Genomic DNA, 18,367 nt, shown 5'->3' on the forward strand with positions numbered 1-18,367 from the left:
CTAGAAGAGACTCATTTTTTTAAATCTAAGGACACACACAGGCTAAAAGGCAAAAGATAGAAAACATATTCCATGCAAATGAGAACTGAAAAGAATAGTGATAGTCATATCTGTTGTCACACAAAATAAAAAAGAAGCCAAAAACTGTAATGAAATAAGTCGTTAAAATGGTAAATTTCAAATTATATTTTACCACAATTTTATATGTGTATATATATATGTGTGTGTGTATTTGTGTTTGTCTGTATCTGAAATAAATTGTTAAAAGATGTCTAAAATGATTTTTTCATATTACAGGTAAATTTTAACATTGATTATATGCTTAATATTAAATATTTTGCATTATTCCATGACTAATTTTACCAGAAAAACCAACATAAGGACAAATAAGTGGCATTTGCTCCTAAATTCAAATAGAATTTAAATAATTCAAATATATAATTAATTTTGCATTTTACATTTAATGTGTTTGGGATATATGTTGCTTTATATGAGACTTGTTCTTTATGAAACTAATGAACACTTACGTAATAAACATGAACTACACTGGAATGAAGGATAGATTGCAAACGGTATGAAGTATTCCAGAAAGTTTTAGATCATTAAATACACTGTAAAAGTGACATTTAAAAAACTGTCATTCAGAAAATTGTATACTTTAATGGAGAATGTTGGTGAAAATTGTAATTCTGCATTTGTATTTTTAATGCATTGCTTTTATTCAAATATCAGTGGAATATTTTAATCAATTAACAGGACCGTGAGGCACCTACTGAAAGTAGGTATCATGTCAGATATTCAAATTAAAGCCAGAGCTTCATGCAATATACTTGTACTGGTTTGGATTTTCTTTATCTCTTTCCATGTAGTCTCTGTCAATTAAGGATTCTATTCTCTTCTTCAGATCAGAAGGCTACGAAATAAAGTAAATTATTAGGGTTAATAAAAATGAAATTACAATATTTCCCATCAGATCTCCCGTCAAATAAAAAAAAATGATCACATTTTTATATATTTTTATTATTCATATTTTTCAGGAACAATACATTTCTTAACTAAGAGAAATTACTACTATGAAATCTAGACTAAATAAGAATAAAGCACAATTAGTACATAAGGAATGGAATAAAAGTGCATCTGGACTGCATCTTGTTTAAAAAAAATCATACTTTCAATTTTTTAATAACTTTGCAGAGACAAAGAAGTCACCACTGCCACATAAAAAAGGCTCTAGAATGCAGAAGATAGCTAATACCCTCAGCACAACTGTTTCTATTAGGCACACGTTTAGTTAGGATGTAGAGACTGCTCTCACTGTAAGCATATTAGGGAAAGTAATTCCATAATTTACTAAAATACAACAAGCACCCAATAGAGCCATGGGTAGAGAACCCAGAGAGACTTCAAGAGTAAGGAATTTTTACCTCAGAGAAGAAACAGCTTTCAAATTTCAAAATTTTAAATTTTATTTTTTTAATAAAGATTTTATTTATTTATTGGACAGAGAGACAGGCAGCGAGAGAGGAAACACAAGCAGGGGAGTGGGAGAGGAAGAAGCAGGCTCATAGTGGAGGAGCCTGATCTGGGGCTCGATCCCATAACGCCGGGATCACGCCCTGAGCCGAAGGCAGACGCTTAACCGCTGTGCCACCCAGGCGCCCCTCACTTCATTTTAAAGACAAAATGCTGACAAATTGCTTGAAAATTTTTTTGACATTTTAAGGTTATTTTTGTTTATTATATTTTTATTATAATTATGTTCAATTAGCCAACATACAGTACATCATTAGTTTTTGATGTGGTTTTCAATGATTCATTAGTTGCTTGAAATTTTTAATAATTATTACCTCAGAAAATTTATTAAAAAACTTAAGCTATAAGAACCAATCAAAATAGAGGTAACTATTTTTTTTTAAAGTCTCAATTTTTAAAAATGATAACAAGAAATAATTTGCCATATATTGCTATATGATTTTCTAGATCATAACATTTAATACATCATCAAGATGAATCCTTATAAGAGGCAAAAACAGAGAAAGGACTATCATAATGAGATCAAAGGCCTCTCTGCTAGTAACTGTGAAGTATTCAGTTACAAGCAGTAGAGAAAAAAGACAACTCTTGTATTCTATAAAGGAGATATATCATGCAGAAGCATCTAAATTATGGAGGTAGAGTGAAAATACTTAAAATTGGATCATGAGGTTAATTTTTCCTTTTTTTCTGTTGTTACTTTTCAAAATGTCACAATTTATTGTTTCTGCCTGTAAAATTGATACAGCTAAAATTTAATAGGGTAAACTATAACAAAAAAGGGAGATGAGTCCTGTATTCTACTCACTGTGATAACCACACTAACACACAGTATTTTACTTATTTTATTTATTTATTTATTTATTTATTTATTTATTTATTTATTTATTTAATTTATTTTTTAAAGGAATTTTTTTTAAAGATTTTATTTATTTATTGGACAGAGATAGAGACAGCCAGTGAGAGAGGGAACACAAGCAGGGGGAGTGGGAGAGAAAGAAGCAGGCTCATAGCAGAAGAGCCCGATATGGGGCTCAATCCCGTAACACTGGGATCATGCCCTGAGCCGAAGGCAGACGCTTAACCGCTGTGCCACCCAGGCGCCCCTACTTATTTTATTTAAAAGTACTCAATGTTACGGAATTTTTGATAGATCTGTTTACCTTTAGTGTAAATTTTAGCTGGTTATACAATTCTGACAGAAGTACATTGTGGTTAAGTGTTTTCCTTATTTTCATAATACGAACAATGGCAGCATCAATCTGATATTGTCGGTCTTGGAAAACTCTCTGTGTGGTGATGGTATGCTCCTCTACCTAGTAAAAATAATTAAAAGATAAAACAATATATAAAATTTCAATTTATTCAAACCATTATGCAAAATAAAGGTTTTAAAGGATAATATTTTTTAGAGAGAACAGTCACAGAAACATATATATAATTCGTTATTACTTTTAATGGAAATCTTTTACATAGTATCCTTTTTAGATTTAAGTCTGCATTAAGTCAGCCTCAATTTTTAGTCAGTCCCCTTTTAACCAGGAAAACTAAAATGAAAGCATAGCCATGATCTGAGTTTCCAGTTCTTTTAAGATAACTTTGTCTTCTTTGGTCATGAACACTTTCTTGTGATTTTATATTATTACATGATTCAAGATATTGTGTTTAAATATCATATTAAAGGGGTGCCTGGGTGGCTCAGTTAAGCGTCTGCCTTCGGCTCAGGGCGTGATCCCGGTGTTCTGGGATCGAGCCCCACATCAGGTTCCCTGCTCTGCTGGGAGCCTGCTTCTTCCTCTCCCACTCCCCCTGCTTGTGTTCCCTCTCTCGCTGGCTGTCTCTCTCTGTCAAATAAATAAACAAAATCTTTAAAATAAAAAATAAATATCATATCAAATAAAATAACCCCATCAATAATTTATACAAGTTAAAATTTTATTTTTCTATTCTACGTTACATTAAATCATTTATTTTCAGAGACTTTCTCATTTTAGCCTTTCACAAATTAAAAGGACATGTACAATTTATTTTTTAACTTCATAGTGTATTTTTAAAAATGTTCAAACTTCTAACTTCAAACATTTTCCATCTTTTCTTATGTCCTAAAACTTCAACAGTAATCTTCCAAATCATCTCAGTTTCCAGTTAAGAATATATATGATCTTTTTCACTGCCTCCTGGGATGCAAATTCCAAATAAAGCCTCCAAATCCTCAAAGTAAGAGTGCCTTCCTTTTAATTTTTCAATACTTTCTATATTTTTACTACTTCATGGTCTGTGTGTGCTTTCATCAGTACTATTTTTGCTTAAATGCTCTTTCTACTTTTCTCTTTTTAAAGATTATCTCAACGCTGTGTTTTTCCAGTAAGCCTTTAAATATACTATCTCTAATAAAAATACCTTCATTTATCTGCTATTCTTCAGACAAATTTTTCTATCGAAGTGAAATCACAAAGTGTACAATTAACCATTTTAAAATTGTATAAGTGGTTTAAAATTTTAAAATATACAGTTGGTAGCATTTAAACATACTCACAGTGTTGTGTGACTACCATCTTTCTCTAGTTTCAAACCATTTTCACCATCCAGAGAACAACATGTACACATTAAGTAATCATTGTTCATTCCCCATTCCTTATGACGTGGTTACCACCACTCTTCTACTTTATCTGTGGATTTACCTACTTTTCAAATATAACATGGAAAGAATCACACAATAACTGACCTATTATGTCTGGCTTCTTTCACTTAGCATAATGTTTTTGTATACAAAATATCTAATACACAATAATAAATTTCTTTTACCCATAATGTATGAAAGATCAAAGTTATATCAAATATTTTCTCCAAGGATCAAGCTAGGAATCAATAAGGAAAGAAAATACATGGATATAAATAATGGAGTCCTAAATAACCAATATATTAAGAACAAATCACTAGAAGGTGCCTGGATGGCTCAGTCCATTAAAAGCGTCCAACTCTTGATTTCAGCTCAGGTCACAATCTCTGGGTCATGGAATCAAACCCAGCATCTGGCTCCACGCTCAGCAGGGAGTCTGCTGAGGATTTATTTCCCTCTCCCTCTGCCCTTCCCCTCGCACATATTCTCTCTCTCTCTTTCTGTAAAATAAATAAATTTAAAAAATAAATCACTAGGAAAAGTAAATACTTAGAAATGAGTAAGAAAGACTACAACTAAAAAGAAAACTATGGAATAGTGTACAGCAGTGCTCAAAGGAAAATTTCAATGCACACATTCAAAAAGGAAAGAGACGTCAAATCAATAAAAGAACGAACTGAAAAAGAAGAGAAAACTGAACTGATGCCACTGAAAGGAAAAAAAATAATAAAGATAAGAGCAGAGGCAAACAAAATAGAGGATAAAATAGAGAAAATCAGCAAAATAAGTTGGTTCTTTGAAAAGATTAACAGAATAGGCAAACCTTGTTATTATCAAGAGAAGAGATGGATTTCTTTACCAAAGTCTTGCACAACTGGGGAAGCTGAGCAATCCCTCACCAGGCTCCCTTTCCACCACGGTAGGGACTGTCAGCTTCCTCCACCTATCAGCTTGAGTGATTGTGTGATGATGCTACTAAGTTTGTTTTAAACATTTCATTGCGTTCAAACTTGCATTCTTTCGTTTGTTTCGCTCTACTATGGTGGTGGAACTAACTTATTGTTTGAAAACCCTGACTTCTACCAAGGCTCTTTTATTCTTGGGTATCTCTTTCGATTATTTTGCTTTTCCTCCAGCAGCAGCATCTGTCATTTGTGGTACTCTTGACTTGCAAGGGGGTAGTGGTGGGACTAGAGGGAATGTTCTCTTTTTTTTTCCGATTCATCTTCAATCTTAAATTAGTGCCTTTGTCTTGCAGGTGGCCACTTTGTTGCAATCTTATCCCACTTTCATTGGTAAATATCTTCAAAGTCTAAGTGTATGATGGTTTCCTACTTCTATAAAGTTACAGGAATTTTCTCTTACACTTCCCTTCCAAGTGGTTTTTCAGCATGTCAAAGGTTTAAATGTCGGTTTCTCCTTCACTAGATTTATGATTTTATTTTTAAAAGAAGAGTCCAGAGAAGAGGAGTTAAGATGGCAGAGGAGTAGGGGTCCCCCCTTTTTCAGCTGGTCCCGAGTTGAGCTGCACAGGAACCAGACCATCCTGAGACAAAGGAAGATACATCTGGATCTCTACAAACGAACATCTCCAGTGCTGAGTATTGAGGTAGGAAGCGGGGAGCCGTGAATCCCCGCACAGATACTGGAAGATAAATTGAAGGAGGAGGGAGCCGCCGCATTTGGGCACTGGGAAGAGGATTCCACCTGCACTGGGGAGTGGCTGGATTCACGAACCAGCACCCATGAGAGAGCAGACTGAACCCAAGAGCCCGGAACGCACGCGACCAGTCTGAAAAGCAGAGCTCCGGAATGCGCGCGAACCACACTGAAACAGAGCTCTGGAGTACGTGGGCATGGCTGGCGGTGTGAGAAACACAAAGGACATGGCCCTGGAAGTGAGGGCTGGGACGATGGCTGAGGGGCACACATCTCGGGATGCTGTAGGGATTAACAGCACCAACAGAAACAGTTAAAGTGGCCACGAGAGCTCAGGGGAGAGCGGTCTGCTATCTCTCTCTTCTGAGAGAGGCTGGGATTAGGCCACTGCTGTTATGACTCTCAGAAGACGCACAGCAAACTGCCAGGGAAAGCTGCCAGAGAACAAAAGCCTGGAAATACCGGCTCACACTGTGCCCATCCCCATCCCCCCTTGCAGGGGACAGGGAGACTCCACCCAAACAGGATAGCCTGAGTATCAGTACAGCAGCCCCCTCCCCTAGAAGGCAGGCTGAAAAATCAAGAAGCCCACATCCCTAAGGTCCCTATAAAACAAGTGAGCACTGCATGGGCCCTGGTCAATAATTTGGGCTCTGAACAACCCCGAAACCTCTCCTCATCAGAATGACGAGAAATCCCCCCCCCCAGTAAAGAAAAGAAAATGAGTCTGTGGCCTCTGCAACAGAAATAATGGATATGGATATAACCAAATTATCAGAAATGGAGTTCAGAGTAACAATGGTCAAGATGATATGTAGACTTGAAAAAAATATTAATGAAAATATTAGCGAAAATATAGAATCTCTAAGGGCAAAAATGAGGGCAAATCTGGCAGAAATTAAAAATGCTATGAATCAAATGCAGGCAAAACCAGAGGCTCTAACGGCCAGGGTCACCGAGGCAGAGAAACGTATTAGCGAATTGGAGGATGGGTTAGTAGAAGAAAAAACGAAAATAGAAGCTGAACTTAAAAAACATCTACGCCCACAAATGTAGGTTACGGGAGATTACCGACGCAATGAAACGATCCAATGTAAGAATCATCGGCATCCACGAGGGGGTGGAGAAAAACAGAGCTCTAGAAGAGATATCTGAACTTCCATAATCTACCAAAGGAAAAAAGCATTCGTGTCCAAGAGGCAGAGAGGACCCCACCCAAGCTCAACCACGACAAACCTATGCCACGTCACGTCATAGTGCATTTTGCAAATATTAGATCCAAGGATACAGTATTGAAAGCAGCCAGGGCAAAGAAATTTCTCACGTACCAAGGCAAAGGTATCAGAATTATGTCAGACCTGTCTACACAGAACTGGAATGACAGAAAGGGTGGGGGGGCATTTTTAAAGCTCTTTCAGAGAAAAACATGTAGCCAAGGATCCTCTATCCAGCAAGGCTTTCATTCAAAATTGATGGAGACATAAAGACCTTCCAGATTCGCCAGTCATTGACCAATTTCGTAACCACAAAACCAGTGATACAGGAGATATTAAGGGTGCTCTATGAATGGAAAAAGGCCCCAAGAGTGATACAGAACAGAAAGTGGCAATCATTAGAAACAAAGACTTTACTGGCAACATGGCATCATTAAAATCATATCTCTCAATAGTCTAAATGTAGATGGCCTAAATGCTCCCATAAAACATCACAGGGCTGCAGATTGGATAAAAAGACATGACCCATCCATTTGCTGTCTACAAGAGACTCATTTTGAACCTAAAGATACATCACACTGAAAGTAAAGGGATGGAATACCATCTTTCCTGCCAATAGACCTCCAATAAAGCCAGGAGTAGCAATTCTCATATCAGACAAAATGGAATTTAAAGACTACAGTTAGAGACACAGAAGGGCACTATATTAATCTTAAAGGATGTATCGAACAAGTGGATATGACAATTAAAAATATATATGCCCCAAGAGGGGAGCAGCAAGATACACAAGCCAACACTTAATCAGAATAATGAGACATATAGATAAAAATACGTCAATAGTAGGGGGCCTCAACACTCCACTCTCAGCAATAGATAGAGCACTGGAGAGGAAACCAACATAGGAACAAAAGCTTTGAATGCCACACTCGACGAATTGGACCTCACAGATATATGTAGAACACTACACCCCACCAAAGAATACTCATTCTATTCTAATGCCCATGGAACATTCTCAAGAATAGACCATGTTCTGAGACACAAAACAGGTCTCAACCAATACCAAAACTGAAATTATTCCCTGCATATTCTCAGACCAAAACGCCCTGAAATTGGAAATCAACCACAAGGAAAAATTTGGAAGAAACTCAAACACTTGGAGAATAAGAACCATCCTGCTCAGGAATGATTCAATAAACCAGGAAATCAAAAATCAATTTAAACAATTTATGGAGACCAATGAGAATGAAAACACAACAGTCCAAAACCTATGGGATACTGCAAAGGCAGTCCTAAGGGGGAAATACATAGCCATCCTAGCCTCACTCAAAAGAATAGAAAAATCTAAAATGCAGTCTTTATATTCTCACCTCAAGAAGCTGGAACAGCAACAGAGGGACAGCCTATTCCACTCACTAGGAAGCAGTTGACCAAGATTAGAGCAGAAGTCAATGAATTAGAAACTACAAGTACAGTAGAGCAGATCAACAGACTAGAAGCTGGTTCTTTGAGAGAATCAATAAAATTGACAGACCGTGGGCAAGACTTATCCAAAAGAATAAAGGACACAAATTCATAAAATTATGAATGAAAAAGGAGGGGTCACAATCAACACCAATGATATTGGAAGGATTATTAGAAACTTTTATCAACAGCTTTATGCCACTAAATTAAGCAATCTGGAAGAGATGGAGGCCTTCCTGGAAACCCATAAACTACCAAGACTGAAACAGCAAGACATTGATTTTTTAAACAGGTCAATTAATTATGAAGAGATTGAGTCACTGATAAACAACCTCCAAAAACCAACACTCCAAGCCCGGATGGTTTTCCTGGGGAATGCTACCAAACATTCAAAGAAGAAATAATACCTATTCTCCTAAAGCTATTTCAAAAAATAGAAACAGAAGGAAAGCTACCAAACTCATTCTATGAGGCCAATATTACCTTGATCCCCAAACCAGGCAAAGACCCCCTCAAAAAGGAGAAATATAGACCGATTTCCCTAATGAATATGGACGCCAAGATCCTCAACAAGATCCGTGCTAATAGAATCCAATAGTACATTAAAAGGATTATCCATCATGATCAAGTGGGATTCATACCTGGGATGCGAGCGTGGTTCAATATTTGCAAATCAATCAGCGTGATACATCATATCAACAAGAAGAGACTCAGGAACCATACGATCCTCTCAATCGATGCTGAAAAAGCATTTGACAAAATACAGCATCCTTTCCTGATTAAAACCCTTCACAGTGTAGGGATAAGGCGTACATCTCTCAATGTCATAAAAACCATCTATGAAAAGCCTACACAAGTATCATTCTCAATGGGAAAAAGCTGGAAGTTTTTTTCTTAAGATCAGGAACACGACAAGGATGCCCACTCTCGCCACTATTATTCAACATAGTACTAGAAGTCCTTGCAACAGCAATCAGACGACAAAAAGGGATAAAAGGTATCCTAATCGGCAAAGAAGATTTCAAAATGTCTCTCTTTGCAGATGACATGATACTTTATATGGAAAACCCAAAAGAAGCCACTCCGAAACTATTAGAAGCGATAGAGGAATTCAGTAATGTGGCGGGATACAAAATCAATGCTCAGAAATCAGTTGCATTTCTGTACACGAATAACGAGAACGAAGAAAGAGAAATTAGGGAATCCATCCCATTTACAATAGCACCAAAAACCATACGTTACCTTGGAATTAACTTAACCAGAGACGTAAAGGACCTATATTCTAGAAACTATAAATCACTCTTAAAAGACATTGAGGAAGACATAAAAAGATGGAAAGATATTCCATGCTCATGGATCGGAAGAATTAACATAGTTAAAATGTCCATGCTACCCAGAGCAATCTACACTTTCAATGCTATCCCGATCAAAATACCGAGGACATTTTTCAAAGAACTGGAACAAATAGTCCTTAAATTTGTTTGGAAACAGAAAAGGCCCCGAATCCCCAAGGAACTGTTGAAAAGGAAAAACAAAGCTGGGGGCATCACAATGGCGGATTTCGAGCTGTACTACAAAGCTGTGATCACAAAGACAGCATGGTACTGGCACAAAAACAGACACATAGACCAATGGAACAGAATAGAGAGCCCAGAAATGGACCCTCAGCTCTTTGGGCAACTAATATTTGATAAAGCAGGAAAAAACATCCAGTGGGAAAAAGACAGTCTCTTCAATAAATGGTGCTGGGAAATTGGACAGCTACATGCAAAAGAATGAAACTTGACCACTCTCTCACATCATACACAAAAATAAACTCCAAATGGATGAAAGACCTCGATGTGAGACAGGAATCCATCAAAATTCTAGAGGAGAACATAGGCAGCAACCTCTACGACATCGGCCAAAGCAACCTTTTTCATGATACATCCCCAAAGGCAAGAGAAACAAAAGATAAAATGAACTTATGGGACTTCATCATGATTAAGAGTTTCTGCACAGCCAAGGCAACAGTAAGAAAAACTAAGAGGCAGCCCACGGAATGGGAGAATATATTTGCAAATGACACTACAGATAAAGGACTGGTATCCAAGATCTACAAAGAACTTCTCAAACTCAATACACGAGAAACAAATAAACAAATAAAAAAATGGTCAGAAGATATGAACAGACACTTTTCCAATGAAGACATACAAATGGCTAACAGACACATGAAAAAATGTTCAAAATCATTAGCCATCAAGGAAATTCAAATCAAAACCACACTGAGATACCACCTTACGCCAGTTAGAATGGCAAAAATAGACAAGACAAGAAACAACAATTGTTGGAGAGGATGTGGAGAAAGGGGATCCCTCCTCCATTGTTGGTGGGAATGCAAGCTGGTACAGACACTCTGGAAAACAGTGTGGAGGTCCCTTAAAAAGTTAAAAATTGAGCTACCCTATGATCCAACCATTGCAATACTGGGTGTTTACCCCAAGGATACAGACGTAGTGAAGAGAAGGGCCATATGCACCCCAATGTTCATAGCAGCAATGTCCACAATAGCTAAATCGTGGAAGGAGCCGAGATGCCCTTCAACAGACGACTGGATTAAGAAGTTGTGGTCCACATATACAATGGAATATTACTCAGCTATCAGAAAGAACGAGTTCTCAACATTTGCTACAACATGGACAGCACTGTAGGAGATAATGCTAAGTGAAATAAGTCAAGCAGAGAGAGACAACTATCATATGATTTCTCTCATCTATGGAACATAAGAACTAGAATGATCGGTAGGGGAAGAAAGGGATAAAGAAAGGGGGGGTAATCAGAAGGGGGAATGAAACATGAGAGACTATTGACTATGAGAAACAAACTGAGGGCTACAGAGGGGAGGGGGGTGAGGGAATGGGATAGGCCGGTGATGGGTAGTAAGAAGGGCACATATTGCATGGTGCACTGGGTGTTATACACAACTAATGAATCATCGAGCCTTGCATCGAAAACCGGGGATGTACTGTATGGTGACTAACATAATATAATAAAAAATCATTATAAAAAAAAAAAGTTAAAAATTGAGCTACCCTATGACCCAGCCATTGCACTCCTGGGTATTTACTCCAAAGGTACAGACGTAGTGAAGAGAAGGGCCATATGCACCCCAATGTTTATAGCAGCATTGTCCACATTAGCTAAATCGTGGAAGGAACCGAGATGCCCTTCAATAGATGACTGGATTAAGAAGTTGTGGTCCATATATACAATGGAATATTAGCTATGAGAAAGAACGAGTTCTCAACATTTGCTGCAACATGGACAGCACTGGCGGAGAATGCTAAGTGAAATAAGTCAAGCAGAGAAAGACAATTATCATATGATTTCTCTCATCTATGGAACATAAGAACTAGGAAGATCGGTAGGGGATGAAATGGATAAAGAAAGGGGGGTAATTAGAAGGGGGAATGAAACATGAGAGACTATGCACTATGAGAAACAAACTGAGGGCTTCAGAGGGGAGGAGGTTGGGGGAATGGGATAGGCTGGTGATGGGTAGTAAGGAGGGCATGTATTGCATGGTGCACTCGGTGTTATATGCAACTAATGAATCATCGAACATTACATCAGAAACCAGGGATGTACTGTATGGTAACTAACATAATAAAAAAAATTAAAATAATAAAAAATAGAACTCAGGATAGTGTCACTATTCAGGGAGGATTGAGAGAGATGTATGGACCTGGTCTAGGTATATATATGGCTTAGATGATACAGTTCATGTTCTATTTGTATATCTAGAACTGTGCCCTTATAATTTGTTCACTTTTCTGTAATGTTAAACTATTCAAAATTTAACAATTAAAAAAACAAGGGAGAATAAAAGTATTGCTATATGAGCTTTCTTTAGACATCATTAGCATGTTTGATAATTCTCCTCTCACTTTTTTCCCTTTATATTTATATTTCAATTATGATTTACATTTATATTTAGTGTACATTTATTTTTTTTATATTTTAAATAAATTAGCCAAGGAAGTTAGAGAAATTGAATAATACACAGACACAAATGAAAATGAAAACATGACAGAGAAAACCTTGGGGATGCAGAAAAGGCAGTTCTAAGAGAGAAATATATAGCAATACAGGCCTACCTCAAGACACAAGAAAAGTCTCAAATACACAACCTAACCTTAAGGTGTAAGTAAAGGACCTAGAATAAGAACAGCAAATAAAGCGTAAAAGCAGCAGAAGGGAAATAATAATAATTAGAGCAGAAATAAGCGATATAGAAAGAATAAAAAACCAGTAGAAGATTTTGATGAAACTTAGAGCTGGTTCTTCAAATGAATTAATAAAACTGATAAACCCCTAGCTGGACTTAACAAAGAAAAGAGAAAGGACGGAAAAAATTAAAACACAAATGAAAAAAAGAGGAATAATAACTAGTATCATAGAACTACAAACAATTAAAAGAATACTATGAAAAATTACATGCCAACACACTGCTCATCTAGAATGCACAAATTCTTAGAAATGTACAAACTACCAAAATGGAAACCGAAAGAAATAGAAAATTTGAACAGACCCATAACCAGCAGAGAAATGGAATCAGCAATAAAAAATCTCTCAACAAACAAAAATTCAGGGACAGATGGCTTCCCAGGGGAATTCTGCCAGACATTTAAAGAATAATTAATACCTATTCTTCTCAAACTGTTCCAACATCCTTCCTTGAAAAGAACGATCAACAAAGTAGGGATAGATGGAACATACCTCAAGATTATAAGGACCAAAAACAGAAGACCCAGAGCTAATTTCTACCTCAATGTGGAGAAATGGAGATACTTTCTTCTACATTCAGGAATAAGAGAAGGATGTCCACTTTCACCATTAGTATTTAACATAGTACTGAAGTCTTAGCCTCGGCAATCCGATAACGAAAAGAAATAATATGCCTCCAAATCAGCAAGGAAGAAGACAAAGTTTCACTGTTTGCAGCTGACTTGACACTCTAGGTAGAAAACCCAAAAGTACTCCACCAAAAAACTGCTAGAACTTATAAATCCAGCAAAGCTACAGGTACAAAATCAATGTGCAGAAATCTGTTCCCTTTTTCTACAGCAATAACAAAACAGCAGAAAAAGGAATCAAGGAATTGATCCCATTTGCAATCGCAACAACAACAACAAAAACAAAAAAACAACCCAAAACAAAAAACAAATCTAGAATTAAACCTACATAAAAGGGTAAACGATCTATACTCTGCTAACTATAGATCATGTGTGGAAGAAATTTAAAAGGACAGAAAGAAATAGAAAAACATTCCATGGTCATGGACTGGAAGAACAAACATTGTTAAAATGTCTGTACTTCCCAAAGCAATCTACACATTTAACACAATCCCTATCAAAATGCCATCAGCATTTCACAGACCTAGAACAATCCTAAATTTTATGAAACCACAAAAGATCCCAAATAGCCAAAGCAATCCTGAGAAAGAAAAAAAAACAAAACTAAACTAAAGGCATCAGAATTCTAGATATCAGGTTGTATTACAAAGCTGTAATCATCAAGACAGCTTGTTACTGGCACAATCTCGGATACACAGATCAACAGAACAGAAATAGAGACCCCAGAAATGGACCCTCAACTCTATGGTCAATGAATCTTCACAAAGCAGGAAAGACTATCCAATGGAAAAAGACAGTCTCTTTGACAAATGGTGCTGGGAAAACTGGACAGCAATATGCAGAAGACGACACTGGACCATTCCTTTACACCATACACAAAGATAAACACAAAATGGATCAAAGACCTCAATGTGAGACAGGAATCTATCAAAATCCTAGAGGAGAACATAGACAGTAACTTCTCTGACATCAGTTGTACCAACTTATTAGACATGTGCTGAGAAAAGGGAAATAAAACCAAAAATGAACTATTGGAACTTCATCAGAATAAAAAGCTCATGTACAGTGAAGGAAACAATTAACAAAGCAATCTATGAAATGGAAAAAGATATTTGCAAATGATGTATCAAATAAAGGGCTAGTATCCAAAATATATAAAGAACTTATCAGGCTCACCACCCCAAAAACAAATAATCCAATTAAGAAATGAGCAGACACACGAACAGACACTTTTCCGAAGAAGACATATGAATGGCTAACAGACACATGAAAAATTGTTCAACATCAGTTGTCATCAGGGAAATACAAGTCAAAACCCCATGAGATACCACCTCACACCAGTCATAATGGCCAAAATAAACAGAACAAGAAACAACAAATGGTGAGGATGTGTAGAAAGGGGATCCCTCTTACACTGTTGGTGGGAATGCAAGTTGGTGGAGCCACTCTGGAAAACTGTATGGAAGTTTCTCAAGAAGTTAAAAATAGAGCTACCCTACAACCCAGCAATTGCACTCTTTGGTATTTACCCAAAAGATTAAAAATACAGATTTGAAGGGTTACATGCACCCTGATGTTTAGAGCAGCATTATCAACAATAGCCAAGCTATGGAGAGAGCTGAGATGCCCTTCAACAGATGACTGGATAAAGAAGATGTGTCCATATATACAATGGAATATTACTCAGCCATTAAAAAAATGAAATCTTCCAATCTGCCAGAATGTGGATGGAGCTCAAATGTATTACACTAAGCAACATAAGTTAGAGAAACACAAATGCCATATGATCTCACTAATATGTGGAATTTAAGAAAGAAAAGAGATGAATATATGGGAGGTGGGGGGAAACAGAAAGAGGGAAACACACCAAAAGAGACCCTTAAGTATAGAGAACAAACTAAGGGTTGATGGAGGGAGGTGGGTGGGGGATGAGCTAGATAGGTGATGGGTATTAAAGGGGGCATTTGGGGGCACCTGGTTGGTTTGGTCAGTTATCTGTCTGCCTTCAGCTCAGGTCAAGACCTCAGGGTCCTGGGAATGAGCCCTCACCCAGCCTCCCCAGGGTCACTAGGGAATCTGCTTCACCTCTTCCTTTGCCCCTCCCTCAAGTGGTGTGGGTGTGCTTTCTCTTTTAAAAAAAAGGGGGGGAGGAGGGCACATGTGGTGAGTAGGGGGTGTGAATATAAGTGATGAATCAGCCAACTCTATTCCCAAAACCAATACTGCACCTTATGGTAACTAAAATTTAAATGAAAAAAAGTAGTCAATGTCATTAATCTGTATAGAATGCAAATCAAAATAATGAGATATCACCTCTTCCTAGTAGAATGTCTGCTATAATAATAACAGTAATAATAACACATATAGAAAATAACAAGTTTTCCTAATATATGAAGAAACTAGAACACTTCTGCAATGGTGGCAGTCTGTAAAATTGCACAACTCCTATGGAAAATAGTATAGTGGTTCCTCAAAATAAATTAAAATAAAATTACCATATGATCCAACACAGCCACTTTTGGACATATATGCAAAGAATTGAAAGGAGAGTCTCAAAGAGATACTTGTATACACTTGTACACTCAGATTCATAGCATTAGTATTCAAAATAGCCAAAAGACCATGAATGGATGAAAGGATAAACAAATGTGACATATTCAAATAATGGAACATTTATTTGCTATAAATAGAAATAAATCCTGTTACATGCTATCACATGTGTGAAATTTTAGGACACTATGCTAAGCGAATTAGGCCAGACACAAAAAGACAAATACTGTATAGTTCTACTTATATAAATTACCAAAATTAGTGACATTCATAGAAAAAAAAAAAAAAGCAAAACTGTTGTTAACCAGGACTGGGGATAACAAGAAAAGAGGAGCATTGTTAAAGACAGATTTTTTGTTTTTTAAAATTAATGAGTTCTGGTCTTCACTGCACTACAGTGTAGATATACTTAACACTACTGAACTATCCACTTGAAAATGGTCATGATGGCAAATTTTATGTGTTTTTACCACAATAAAAAGTATATTATTATAATTATTACTGATCCAAAAGATAAAAGACTTCTAAAAGGTGTCAGAAAATTTAAAACAGATATTAAAATAAAGAGGAAAAAATACCGTTTCTTTCATCTGGATTTGATTGATCTTTATCTTGAAGAGTTTGTGTTTGAATTCCTCATTACAAAAAAATCTGTCACCATCTTCCACATCTTTGCCCTTGGGATTTTTAATGAGAACTCTAGCTCTGCCACAAGCTAATGACTGTAGAGTTCTTCTTAGTTCTCTATCCTCTGAATGAGAAAAAAAAATTGTTTAGAATCTTTTTAAAACACAGATTTAAACAATTACAATCAATACTCACCTACTCCAGTAGCCACCTTAATTTCTTCTAAGCTGAACTGATCTCCTTCATTAAACATCAACAGAACCAATGTTTGGAAAAGGGTCACCTGAAGTTCTTTTTTACCCTGTCAGAAGCAATATTACATTAACTTATAGAAAAATAGCACTTTATTAATGGCTCAGGTAGGATTTTAGGTACGTAAAATACTCTATTTGTTGTATTTAAAATATTAATACAATTTGAAGGATAATTCCTGTGGAAATAAAAATAGAGTAAAAGTACATGAATATTACTAGAAAATGATGGAATTTACAATTTCCACAAATAAAACACACTTTCCATTAAACCTCACAACATACTGAATATCAAAAAACCAGAAAAAATATTTGTATAATTATCTACTCATCATCAGGTATTCACATTAACATAACTCTGGCTAAATAATTTCCCAATTGTTTCTTTCAGTTACCATTCACTGATACTAATTATGAAGATTACAAAATCATACTCCTATTTTAGACCATGAAAATATTAAACTGAAACCAATCAAAAACTTAAATGTGAGACTTGAAGCTTTAAGCATAATGGAAAAACTCCTTGACACTGGTCTTGAAAACAACTTTTTGGATATGATACCAAAAAGATAAATAAGCAAATGGAACTATGTCATACTAAATAAGTCATAATATGTCATAATAAACGATTTTTTCACAGGAAAGGAAATAAAACAGATTTACTCATTGTTCATTTCAACAAAATGAAATGCATTCTGTAAAATGGGAGGCAATATATACAAACCATCTATCTGATGAGGGATAATATCCAAATATATAAAGTACTCACACTACTCAACAGAAAAAAAAAAAAGCCAAAATAAAAGCTGACTAAAAACAGGCAATGGGGAAGCCTGGGTGGTTCAGTTGGTTAAGTGTCTACCTTTGGGAGTGTCCAGAAGAAGAAACAACTCCACAGGATGATCCAGATTAAGACAGAAAGTGGTGCGGAACATTGTCCACAATAGCTAAATCGTGGAAGGAACCGACATGCCCTTTAACAGATGACTGGATTAAGAAGTTGTGGTCCATATATACAATGGAATATTACTCAGCTATCAGAAAGAACGAGTTCTCAACATTTGCTACAACATGGACGGCACTGGAGGAGATAATGCTAAGTGAAATAAGTCAAGCAGAGAAAGACAATTATCATATGATGTCTCTCATCTATGGAACATAACTAGGAAGATCGGTAGGGGAAGAAAGGGATAAAGAAAGGGGGGTAATCAGAAGGGGGAATGAAATATGAGAGACTATGGACTCTGAGAAACAAACTGAGGACCTCAGAGAGGAGGGGGTGGGGGAATGGGATAGGCTGGTCATGGGTAGTAAGGAGGGCACGTATGGCATGGTGCACTGAGTGTTATACGCAAGTAATGAATCATGGAACTTTACCTCAGAAACCAGGGATTTACTGTATGGTGACTAACATAATAAAAAAAATTAAAAAAAAAAAAGTGGTGCTGAAAACACATGGAATCAGCTTGAGATGCAGGAAGATACATCTGGATCTCTACAAACGAATATCCAGCACTGATTATTGAGGTATGAAGCGGGAAGCCGTGAATCCATGCA

At 36.5% G+C, this 18,367-nt stretch overlaps 1 protein-coding gene across 3 annotated transcripts in view; it reads right to left on the reverse strand.

Moving 5' to 3' along the window:
* Positions 1 to 817: 817 nt before the first annotated feature.
* LOC123787927 (cullin-4B-like) overlaps positions 818 to 18,367 on the reverse strand; it is a 95,177-nt gene continuing 77,627 nt past the window's right edge. For all 3 annotated transcript variants that reach the window (XM_087859344.1, XM_087859343.1, XM_087859342.1), the window contains 4 exons: positions 16,755 to 16,860; positions 16,511 to 16,683; positions 2,697 to 2,849; positions 818 to 913 (listed from right to left, as the gene is read on the reverse strand). In XM_087859344.1, the coding sequence (XP_087715470.1) occupies positions 818 to 913; positions 2,697 to 2,849; positions 16,511 to 16,683; positions 16,755 to 16,860 (528 nt within the window). The remainder of the gene's footprint in view (positions 914 to 2,696; positions 2,850 to 16,510; positions 16,684 to 16,754; positions 16,861 to 18,367) is intronic.

This window comes from Ursus americanus, chromosome 37 (genome assembly GCF_024610735.1).
Source record: "Ursus americanus isolate L20-20 chromosome 37, mUrsAme1.1.p, whole genome shotgun sequence".
Lineage (NCBI taxonomy): Eukaryota > Metazoa > Chordata > Mammalia > Carnivora > Ursidae > Ursus > Ursus americanus.